Source organism: Stegodyphus dumicola, chromosome X2 (genome assembly GCF_044657685.1).
Source record: "Stegodyphus dumicola isolate Sdum_Otavi_A_Nest chromosome X2, ASM4465768v1".
Taxonomy (NCBI): Eukaryota; Metazoa; Arthropoda; class Arachnida; order Araneae; family Eresidae; genus Stegodyphus; species Stegodyphus dumicola.
In genome coordinates, this window is record NC_140781.1 from 168046605 (window position 1) to 168059797 (window position 13193).

General features: G+C 30.8%; 1 protein-coding gene across 3 annotated transcripts in view; it reads left to right on the top strand.

Annotated features, from left to right (window-relative positions):
• LOC118180975 (serine/threonine-protein kinase STK11-like) overlaps positions 1-13193 on the top strand; it is a 60645-nt gene that overhangs the window by 4570 nt on the left and 42882 nt on the right. For all 3 annotated transcript variants that reach the window (XM_035350056.2, XM_035350055.2, XM_085809953.1), the window contains exons 2-4: positions 4382-4555; positions 4725-4857; positions 11020-11156. In XM_035350056.2, coding sequence (XP_035205947.1) covers positions 4382-4555; positions 4725-4857; positions 11020-11156 — 444 coding nt within the window. The remainder of the gene's footprint in view (positions 1-4381; positions 4556-4724; positions 4858-11019; positions 11157-13193) is intronic.

Sequence of the window (13193 nt, forward strand, 5' to 3'; positions counted from 1 at the left end):
TTATAAAATAAAGAGCAATTATGATCTAAAGGATATCAAAATTTACAAAAAAAAAAAGCTTAATATTTATTTGTTTACTTTATTAAACATTTCTTTCAATGTAAGTTGCTTCGTTTTTTGTGCTAATACTTTCTCTTTAATTCTATAAACAGATATAATTTCTTGTTCAGTTACAAAGTTCCACTGTTCGAGTTCTGTAATTGCTGTATCGAGAATGCCGACTACCTTGTCAATCAAAATTTTTTCGTATTCAATAACCTTTCTGTCACTTTCTTCACTATTGGAAGTGGTATTTTCTGGATCTGGAATCATACTACAAATTTCACCATCCATTAATTGATGGATGATTGGGGCATTGTCGTCGCAATGAAAAACTTCTGTTATATCATCTTTATTTATTACCGCTTCTCCACATTTCTTTACAAAATCCAATAACTAGAAAATTTCACCTTTAGTTTGCAATGTCCGAAAACCTTCAAATTCGTGGCTATCGTCTTCATCGTCAATTTTACATTAAACGCACATGTGTAAAGCATACAAAAAAAAAAAAAAAAAGTTTATGGCTTTGAGGTCCGGATTATAGATCATTCTGGATAATAGATGTCTAGATTATGGACTGTGTAATGTATTTATCATTCTCATCATTTGTGTTCAGTCAGTCATTAAAATTATGATCAAACACACTAAATTTATCATATGTTCCATTTTCATCAATTTAATGCATTTTTAGGAATCCCAGATGTCTTCTGACCCCATTTACAGGCAATATTTCATTGAGGTAGGCTGCTGTAGGCTAAAAAAGTACCAGTATTCTACTTTTCAACACTATTGTTTTTAATGTGTTAATCATTTTTTATATATATTTCATTCAAAACATTAATAATATTCATTCAAAATATTAATAAATAATATATGCCATAGGGAGAATAATCTGAGCAGAATGTATTTAAAGCATTAACACATTTCTGCAGAAAACTTTTGCATAAATGAAATCTACGAGAACTACTAATAGTTAATTACTGAGCTATGTGTAGATATTGGAGTTTTGCTGATTTTCCTTGTAATTTTTTGTTATAAAATTCTCCATTAAGTGGAAGACTTAATTGTATTTTAAGAACAATATCTTTTTATAGAATATAATTATCTACATAATTAATTCTCTTCATTAGCAACACTTATTTCTAACATTTTCTTTTATTTATTTCTTTTATTATTATTTCTTTTATTATTTATACATTAGCTTCATTTTTTAAAATATGAATTGTGTATGAAATTTGCCTTTAAATTTAACACATTCTGGTCTAGGCATTTTGAATTGCACTTATACTGCAGGACTAGAAAGGTTTGGCAGAAATTTTGGTAAAGATTTACTCTATGGTACCCCTTGGGGAATCATTTCTTTTTTGACGCCAAGATCAGTGGCAATTTCAAGATGGCTACTACACAAAACAAAAATAAGAAGTCAAAGACTTACACAAACTCGGTGTCCATGTACACTTCGACCTATTTTCACTTAAAAAACATCAGAGAATTGCACAAAGTAGGCATTGCGCACTACCTCAACTTTGTCCATGTACACATCGATCTATTTTCACTTAAACAAAATCAAGAAGCTAAAACAAAGTTAAAACTATCATGATAACCAGAAAAAATTCTCCACTGTCTTAACACACAGAGACGAACAAATAACCAAAAATACACAAACAGAGAGGAATAAATAACCAAAAATATGTATTTTCTAACATAAAAACATTAAACAACAAATCTTTTAACATAAATTAACACACAGAGACAAATAAATATATGAAACATAAATTTTTTAACATACCTTTTTTTCACATGCATATGTTTAGGCTTCCCACTACCATCTCCTCCATCCTCCAGGTAAGCAATTCAATTAAATTTTTCGTCTCATCCACTGTTAATCAACATTCATCCTCTTACTCACCTCAGACATACTCAAATAATGGTACCCACAGTAAAAGAATACATACCACATACGTGCAAGCAAACACAGCAGCTGAAAAGAATAGTAAGAACCCAAAGTCTGGTTCCATATGAAAGGTTACTGTTACACAAAAGTGCAACGGGCTTCCAGTTTTCATAAACAACCAAATACCACTTGGTGATTTTTTGAGAAAAAAACCAAGGGATATTGTTCAGTAAAGATTAGCCGAATTTTTTCCCTATTTCTTTAAAATTGCTCAATTTTTAAGCGTTAAAGCATTTGTGTATGTTATTGCTTGAAAATATAGTTATTTCTCATTGCTAGTATACAAATGATTAAATTGGTAATAGAATTTTTGTGGTTTACCAAAAGAAAGCATCATATTGCAGATTCATTTTCTACATAATTTCTATTAAAGTTTCCTTGTGTAGAGTATGTAGAACTTAAAAAACATGCTATATGTATTGTTTAGAATTATTCAGTTTTGAGCAAAAATGGCTAATAAAAAAATGACCTGTGCAGAGTGAATCAGCTTGTACATAGTAAGAAAAAATAGTCAGCATCTATGGGAAAGTGAGGGGCTGGGATTTCTGTTTTTCCTAGATCACTACATAATGTGTAACAGTTGCTGTTGTTCCAACAAAATGCAAGTATCAAATGAGGTACAGTCAAAAGTCGTTAATCCGGACTCGTTGGGACTTCGGCTTTTCCGGATTATAGATCATCAGTTTAAATCGCGTAAGATGGCATGCAGAAATTCTAAAATTAAAAATATGAAACCGTAATTTATGAAATAAAGAACAATTATGATCTAAAGGGTATCAAAATTTACAAAAAAAAGCTTAATATTTATTTGTTTACTTTATTAAACATTTCTTTCAATGTAAGTTGTTTAAGTTGCTTCGTTTTATGTGATAATACTTTCTCTTTAATTCTATAAACAGATATAATTTTTTGTTCACTTACAAAGTTCCGCTGTTTAAGTCCCGTTAATTACTGTGCCGAGAATACCGACTAACTTGTCAATCGAAATTTTTTCGTTTTCACTAACCTCTCTGTCACATTCTTCATATTCTTCATGTCTTTATCCATTTTTTGCAGCAATTCCACTTTTTGTTTGATGGACATCGAAACATACTTTCGTTTTGTACGATCCTTTGGGAGCTCCAGAATAAAAAATTCTATTTGACATAATCGAAAGTTCAAGTTTACTTTTATAATATTGCTCTTACAGTCTGCAAAAAATAATGAGCCGGATCCAATTCGAAAATTAAGGAACAACACAATCATCAACATTAACTGAAATAGATAATTAGATAATTTTAGCTTACACCGTCCGTTATACATAAAACGCGCACGCGGAAACGTATTCTGTGCTTGCGCACATGCAAATGCGTAGTCGTAAGAGGTCTTACGCGCACGCGTAAACACCTGTGCGCATGTGTCAACGCGGCGCATGCGCAGAAAGTTTTTAGCTTTGAGGTCCGGATTATAGATCATTCCGAATTATGGGTGTCCGAATTAAAGACTTTTGACTGTATTTAAATTGCTAGGTTTTTCAGGCATTTTTAGAGCTACATATGAATATTGTTGGGCAGGGAAAAATTCAAAAGGATAAATACAAAGATGTTATTTTCAGGCTTTCTTTAACATGTAAGAAAATGTGATTTAAGTAAAAGCAAATATGTGGTACTTTTACGTTTTGCCGGCGCAAGCGATAAAGTCGCCAGTAATGGTACAATTGATGCCAATGTTTCTTTCAATACTGGCATACAATTACATAGAAATTTTACCAGATAGTTCAATTTTATGCCCTAAGGCCATTCGCGGTAATTAAGTCAATTAGGATGCAATGATACCACTCACCCGAAGGCGAAAATATAGAAAAGGCAAAGTGAAGGGTTAAATTCATCAATTCTAATGAGAATGCACTAGCGAAGTAAAGCACTGCGATTTTACATAATTTCTGAGTAAGCTATTCGTATGAATAAAAATGATTCTTGCATTTAAATGTCTATTCCATATTAAGAATTAACTTGAAATTAATGCAGATATTTACTGAGAGAATTAGATTTTTGTAACGTAGTTTATGTGAGATGAGATCACTTGGGGTCAAGTGATACGAACCGGCGAATGAGGATGTTGAACCATGAAAGCATAGTAAATTTTAAATTAACGTCTTTTTACAAATTTATTGTCTTTATTTATCGGCTTTTTACAAAATTTTAAACGATATTAAAATGTTTACGCCTTCAAAATAAGAAATTCTTAGAACTAACATTTGTTAACATTTTTTATTTGTGTATATTGTATGTTGTCGCCAATAAAGTCTGCTTGGCGAAGTTTGCGCCGTCGAAATGGAAAAGTACCAATATGTTCATTTTCTTTTGTGTACATTTCAGTATTAAAAGATCAAATATTTATCTGTTTCAGAGAAATTTCTCTTTTAAGAAGACTGAATCACCGAAATGTGATTAAATTAATAGAAGTCATGTATAATGATGAGAAGCAGAAATTATATTTAGTATTTGAATATTGTGTATCTGTTTTGCAAGAGCTTCTGGATTCGGTTCCTGACAAAAAATTTCCTTTGTGGCAGGCCCATGGGTGAGTCTTTTCAAGCCTTTTTTTATAAATTTACATATCATATTTTTAAAAATATATTTATATTATATTATTATATAATAATGATGGATAATTTTACATTATCTGCAGAAAACACTGTGTCTGAAACAAAATGTTTACCTAGAAATTTTTTGTTTTGCAATTTTTTCAGGTACTTTTGTCAGTTATTGGATGGGTTAGAATATTTACATAGTCAGGGAATAATACATAAAGATATAAAACCAGGAAATTTGTTGCTTGCTAATTGTGGAACACTTAAAATATCAGATTTAGGAGTTGCTGAGGTAAGTAATTTTTACATTTTTATCCATTAAGGAACAGTAATTTTTTTTAAATGTTTAACTGTGTCATATTTCATCAGTTATCCACATAATATGATCTGTAAGTGTTTATTAGTTTGCTTTTGGTTGTCAAAATTGAGAGTAATAAATGTGCCTTCATTTTTAGCATGTTTGAAATTTTATAATTATTAATGATAAAAATCTACTAAATGAAAATGTTATATTTTTACCAAATTTATATATATATTAGGTAAACTTTTTTAAAGAGAATACATTCATAACATTCATGTGATACTATCAGTGATACTGAACTATGATTAAATGCATATAAAAGTTTCCATTTAATCATATCATTTACAGATTAATGGACTATTTCAAGTTGAATTATATGGTAATAAAAATTAACTGAAAAGTGTGCATGGTAACTTTAAAAATCTTAAAAACAGAAATAGTTATAAAGCCATTAAAGTATATGTTTCTTAAAAATATTTTATAGCATCTGGTACACATGCTGTAATTTTCATTCTTTTTTCAGTAATAATACTTTGTGACTGTTAACTGATAACATATATAATGGTGGACTGCTGAAGGTGTTGGTTACATTATTGAAATAGATAAAATGAAGCATAGAATGAAAAATGCAGTTTGTCAAAATGTGGAATGCTTGTGTATTATTAGGACATACGAAAAAGAAAAATTTTAGTCAAGCTATTTCGCTGATAGCTCTAAGTCATAAAGGTCTGTATCATCAAAGGCATCACAGCCATTCTTATTAGAAATTATTCTTCAGAAATAATTCATTGATGTTAGAATCAAAATACGATTTACTCACGAGATTTTATGTGACAGAATGAATGAATACGTATACCAAAAAAAAAAAAGTGTTCACAAAGTTGCTCAGCTTATAAAGTGTGGTTGTTAGGAGCTTATATATTGAACCAGTGCCGTAAGAATTTATGGATTGTACACTACAAAGTGCCGGAATTAGTACAGAAGAGCCTGTCTCATGTTTGACAGTTTCACAACTGTACAGACTAGAATAACAACAGTATGGTGATATAATGCTTCTTGATCAACATAACTAGCATCAACTACCAATAATAATTTAATGTGGAGAGTACTACTCTGTTTCAAGTGATATCAGAATTCAATGTTGAGGCCTCAGGAAATATGAAGGTGAGGAATGTGGCATGTTCTCTTCATAATATGGCCTTTAGCAGCTGAAATCTAACCAGAGTATTCCTGATAAAGCATGACACAGTCTTATGCAGCTTGTTTAGGCCCAGCATTTCGTATATTAGATATTTGATGACAGGAGTTGCACAATAACAGCATTCATATTTTGAGTAATTTTTGACAGATAGGAAGATTTATGTATGAAGAAAACTGCACAAGTCTCTAGATCCAGCGGAAGACTGTGCAGGCTGTGATGGTTGGTTCTATAATGATATAGGGTTTATTTAGCTGGCATACAGCAGGATCTGTAATGTTTCTCTAAAGTCTGACAAGGGAACGTTATATGAGCATCCTTTTGATAAGTTATATCTGTTCATGGCCTCTTTTTAATTGGACAATATGCAGCCATACAAGACTAGAATTAAGTTTGGAGAAACATTAATCTTATTTCAAAACCTTGGTATGGCTCCCCAAGTTACCAGATCTCAATGTGAGTATGTCTGAGATGCCATGAAATCGGTTGTGGAACAGAAAATTATGAATGGCTTCAACAACATTGTAGACAATGTTGCATGAAGTATCAGGGCCAGCATATATTTGCACATGCTGTGGAGTCCATTTTTTTTCTGCAGTTAGACAAACATTAATCCGAGTCTAAACATTAATCTTGCCATTGTCACCTAAATCACCTTCTTTGTAAGAAGAATTAACTTTGTTGCTTACAAAGTGCTCCCACATACTATGTAATACATTTTTCTGCAGTTCGATGCTTTCAGGAGAAGCTTAAAAAATATTAAGAAGTTTGCGGTGCTTTATTGCTTAATATTGTTAAATGTTTTTATCCAAATCTGCAGCAGTTTTCTCACGGCTAATAAGCATAGTAGATTTTTTTGTGTTTTTAAAATGAGTAGTAATATGTATGTATGTAATTTAAAAATAAATATTCTATGCACCCATTTCAAATTCTAAGGGTTTTTTTTTTTTTTTTTTTTTTTTTTTTTTTTTGCGAGTAAAAATATATGGGTATAAAATTTTCATGCAGTTAATGAAGTATGAGGTTCAACACTTTTTTAAATTCTTTAATTACGTCATTTTAATAAAAGCCAAAAAACTTGAAGAATTCTTAGGTTGGTATGACTATTGACTCCAGCTTTTGATTTTTATGCTATGGATGAATGTTATGCAGACATGCCTTTTTCAGATATATCAGCTTGTAATGGTAATGGCAGCAATTATTTCTAGAGTTTGCTTGTTTGTTTGGGGAATTTTGTCATTGGGGTAATCATAGAATTCAAACTTATAGTTGCATCATGTACAGAAGAAAATGGCAAGTAAGTGATTTGATGGAGATATGAAATGGGTATCTAATGCATATGCAGATAGTGCAACTAAATTGGAGTTAAATAAAAGTCCAAAATAAAAAATAAAAAAAAAAAAACATTTTGATGAAAGAAATGTGAATACATAGAGTTGGTACATGAATTCTACCAGCATTCTTTAAAAACAAATAAAAGTTTGGATATCTTTAACTACTGTTTTGCTAGTTTTTTTCATGAAATGTTACCCTATGTTTTGTTTTATTCTTTGCATCATAGAGCTTTTTAAATTGTTATTTTACTGGGCTCAACATGATATATACTTGTATCAACAGAAAAGTTTAATGTTGAAGCTAGTTAAGCAATAGCTAAGAAAAAGGGATTACATCAAAGGTATTTCAGGCAGCCTGCAGTTGGCTAAGTACATTTTGGTTGAGTAATAAGTGTGAATTGTTTGTTTCCAGGAAGATTTTAGTATGCCATTATGTTAGTACAACAATCTGAAAAGAAATTTCATGGCATTTCAAAAGCATGTTATCAGTTTATTGAACTGTAACAGCTAGATTTTATTACAGAGTAGTAGTGTGATGTGACTCCGGTTTGGTCAGATGTGCCAGAATATATGAATATGGCCATTATTTGAAGAGAAGACTACACAAATAGAAACAGCATTGAATCATTACTGGTGCGACCTCGATTCTGGATAGGAAATTTCTGCCTTATTTTGTACAAAATGTAGTGCTTAAAGGAAAGTTTTCTGCATGAATTATTGTGTAGAAGAAAGATGATGGTCACAATTTGATGAGAGACTAGATAAATACAGTAAAGCCTAAAACAGTGACATCCACTCTTTTTATTGATGATGACACATTTAACTAAACACTTATCACCTTACAGCATTGGGATTTAGCATTAGAATTATTATTATTATTATCTTCCCTTATCTATTAAGTCTGATGTGTCACAGCATTTCATTAGATATAGCATTGATTGAAGTACTAACATACATAGCTACCTCAATGTGACCATTCCATTTTTCAGTTTAAACTTTTTAAATTTCCCTGCAGAAAATACTAACTCACACATGTATGAAATTGGATATTGAATTTATTTGGATTCTTGCATATATTATTTAAATTTAATTTCTTATAAGATAAACAGAAAATTCTGATATGTACAATTAAAATAAAAATTCAAAATAAGTTAATGTGCAGTATTAGTAATAATGATTATATTCACATATTTAAATTATTAATAGTAATAAAGTAAAAACTAATGAATTTAAATAGCAGTGCCTGTTATATTCTGTTGCCATATTTATATACAGAATTATCAGCTACTTTCACTGCATGAAACATTTCTGAATTCTGAACAAAAATTGCACATTTTACATTTTCAGAATAAAATAATAAATAATACTCATACCAACAAGACTAACACTCCAGAGATTTCAATGAAGTTTTGAATCATTCTGACATAATTTATGTATATTTGACATATTAAATAAAACATTCCATTTTAGCAAATATGATACAGTGTGCCAGTAGTGACACTTCACTCTTATGTTACATTTCAAACAGTGGGCCCATTAAGGGAAACTGAAGCATATCACATAAGATGTGCTATCAGTGAAGAGGTTAAACATTGCTGCAGCTATTGACAGTTTGATATAACAATTCCCAAGAGGATGTGAATTAATGTTTTTGTAGTTCATATGGTACAGCTTCTTTTATATATTCCTTTTGAATGGTTTAAAATGTGTATTAAAAATTTCATGATATATGTTTAACAGGTTTATTGACACAGTTGTGGCTCACTAATTAAGAATTGTCTAGATGTAGTGCCTTCGTAGATGAAAACCAATATTAGATTTCATTAGCTCTTATATGATATCTTACAGACAGAATGAAATCAAGTATTATAGGAGGCTCTTCTCTAAGTGTTGTAGTTGATGTGATGCTCAAATTGCTACAGCTTCTCATGAAATAGTTTTGCAGATTGTTAAAAAAATGCTTTACATAACACTACATCAATTGGATCTATGCAGTTTCTTCAAGTTTGCTGTTAAATCACAGGATAAGTTTAGCATTTCTGAAATTTTTCCAATACTGCTTATGGTATTATAGTGATGATGTTTATTGCATTATCAGCAATACCTCACTCAGTATTTTACAGATGAAAATCTTCAAAAAATTATGAGGCGCACAAGTGAATGTTGTATATAAATTCTAGTCGCATCTGTTTGAATAATGGTTATCGAGGATCTTTTCACTCCTTACTGAAAAATCAGACTTCTATGAGTTCACCAATAAGTTGACTGAATAGTATGATACTTAGGGTAGAGATATGCTGTAAAAATATATCAGTATTGATCTTGTTTATGATGTTCCAAGTAAAAAATGTTTCATGTGTAATTTGAGCATATAAGAAGAAGCAGTTTGAACAATTTTTGCTAACATAAAGTTCCTTTTTTTCTGTGTTAATGAATTAGATCAATATGGTGATGTTTTATATTTTTATACATAACTATTATGTTGTATGTTACTGTCAGGTACACATGATTATACATTACACTTTTATGTCACAAAATTATTATTGGCCTTAAATAAAAGACATGTATTTGACCAGTTTAACACATTATAATCTTACTTTATTCCTCAGTGTACCATATGGTGTGTATTTATAAAGTTCAGTGGCTAAGTGGAGTTCTGTGTAGAAGGTGATCGCACAATTCTGGAGACTTTCATAATGAAACAGTTTTGCATCTAATCGTTCCATTTTGAAAGGATACACTTTCTGGTACATTTGAAATACTTTGGTAAAATTCATAAACATATTCTCTATGGTGCACTTTTCACCATCCAGTTTATAAAATATTTTGACTTTTCGCAGTGATCTCTATGCTTTGTTATGAAAAACAACCACTTCTGGACAAATGTCTCACCAGAAGGAAAAGTGAAGTTAGAAAATTTTGTGGTCACAAGGGGGCTGCTCTAGAAATCCAGCGAGACTAACAAGCACACTCTTCCACATAGGCCAGGGTAAGAGGAAAAACCAAATTTAAGAATTAAAATATTTATAGAAAATTTAACTTTATTGTTGACAGGAAAACAGGTAAAAATTTGCCAATAAATAAAATTTTTGTCTAAAATCTGGGTATAGGAGAAGAGTTGGAATTATTAGAAAATTGTTTCTAGTTTTATCCACCTTTATCAAAATAAGTAACTGACTGAATACCTGTGCACTATCATTATAATTTGTCTCACTAATTATTAAATTTTTCATTTTTGGTACCCTACATAAAACCACCGTAAGTATAATTGTGTGTCATTTAATAATAATTTGGCATTTCATGTAAATACAAGGGGTTTCATGTAGATACAAGGGGTCATGTTGGCTGACTGGACCAAAAAAGTGTAAATCACTTTAACAAGGAAAAACTCGATTGCCAATTAATTCAACAAAAATAAAAAATAAGATTGATATTAAGAAGTTATGCTAGTTTAACAGCAAAAATTTTCATACAAACCAAATCTCTGTTGCAATTTTCAGTTAAATTTAATGAGTCGGATTTTAAATTTATCTGTTTATTTTGATAGATAATTATTGTTTGTTTGCATTCATGTAATTTGGAAATCTGTTTTTATTTTAAATTTTTGGAAAATTGTTTTAGGCTCTAGATATGTATGTGCAAGATGATATTTGCCGTACAAGCCAAGGTTCACCTGCATTTCAGCCTCCAGAGATAGCCAATGGTGCAGAAATATTTTCAGGTTTTAAAGTAGATATATGGTCTTCTGGTGTTACTTTGTAAGTAATCTTATTGTGATGTAAAATTTCTAATTCTTTTGATCAGTACATTCAGAGCAGTTCAGCGTAGTTTTATAACCTATCAAGACTAATTTCTAACTTCCTTTTTTATGTTAGACTTACGTATGTTTGTTCTTGTAATCAAATTGGCAATTTTGTATCTATGCAAGCTGATAAGATGGCATAATAAATCCTTAACTAATATATGATTTTTGTGTAGTGGTTTAGGATTTTGAGGCTACTGTATGAAATCCTAAATATCAGTGTATAGATTTTAGTCTTTTTCCTATTAAATTATGTGAACTATTTGAGATGAGAATGAAATTCTGGATATTCTCCTTTTTAAGAACAGTCAGTCAGAAAGTCATCAGAATTTCTCACTGAAGGGTTTGTCTAGCAACCATTGCTTTTATTTCTTTTGCTGAATGACAATCTGTTTTTTTATCTGTATAAAGGTATGAAATTTATTTTCATCGTATTTTGTATACATTTAATAATTCATCCCTTGGCGAGCGGTTGTTGCACCCTGAAACCACCAAGTTTCGAATTTTTTTCTTCTCTTCTTTCTGAAACTTTTGAGTGAAAACCGATTGATTTCTGATTTTTTTTTGTCTCTAAATAACATAAAATGACTGCAGAATCATACATTTTTTAGATCTTAGTACTTCAAATCAGATGTCCTTTAAAATTCGTTTTCAGAGACAAAATAAGCTCCTTTTATTAATACAGACAACTTTAAATTGCAAAAGTTATTCATTGCACATCATTATTTTTATCATAAACAATAAAAAATAGCAATAATTAAACTGCATATATAAAAAAAAACCCTATGCGTATTTATGGAATTTGCTTTGTGGTTTCTGGGCATGACCACTGAGCTACTAGAGCATTGTGTCACAATCCTCTAGAGGCTCAGTGGTCTTGAAACCACTGCTCTTCACAATGGTGTTTGCTGCTTTTGAAACAGGAATGTTTATTTTTACCCGGATATAGATAAGGGGCTTTGAAACCACAGTGTTATTTTTATTACTAAACAGTACATGCACCTGCCCAGTGAAAACATCTTTCTTTTCCAGAGATTTTTCTCTGACCTCAACATGCTGTTATTGTGATTTTATAAGTTATTTAGTATTTAGTGTGGTTTAAATATAATGTAAATATACTTTGCTATAGTTAAAAATATAAATCTCATAAAAGCTTTATTTAAATTAAAAATAAACTAAACTCAGTCGCGCTCTAACCCTAATGGGCCATGGCCTGCAGTGCCCCGAAATCTACTTTCTTAACCTTTGAGCCTCGGAGTGCATCAGCATATGCCCTGGGCAAGTGGCTAGCTTGTCGCAGGACCCCCAGTGTTTAGTCCCCAAGTGAACTTGGTACTCATTTTATCAACCCACTCAAGGGATGAAAGGCTGAGTCAACTCTGCCCAGCCCAGGGATCGAAACCCAGACCTGTGGGGCAGCTGCGTGACGCCCTAGCCACTTCACCACTAGGCAGTCGAATTTAAAATATTTTATGAATATTTGAGGACAAAATACAAATGGGAAATGAAAGATCCATACCAAAGCTTAAAAGACTAAGCTCCCCATTAACATAAATAAAACCACAAATTTCATGTGCCAGACGAAATGAGACTAAATAACGCTGGACATATACCAATAAAATGCAAATCCAGGTAGTGTATGTTTTGTAGCACAAGAGAGAAACCTCATAGAACATAAACAACCTCATACATGTGTGAAACGTTCAATGTGGATCTATGCATGTACCAAAAAGACAAAACATGCTTTGAACATTGTCACAAAAAATTCTTAAAAAAAAAATGATTTTTTTTTATGATTTGAGTTTTTTTTATCCATGTATCCGAACATCCTTATTATGTAGGTTCTTATGTTTTCAATGCTATGGAAAAATTACATAAATGTTTATTTTTAAATTTTTTCAGATGATTTACTTTGTAAAGTAATGTAAAAAATTTATACATAATGCAATTCGTACATACATTTTTTTAAAATTTGCAAATTTCATCACTTACT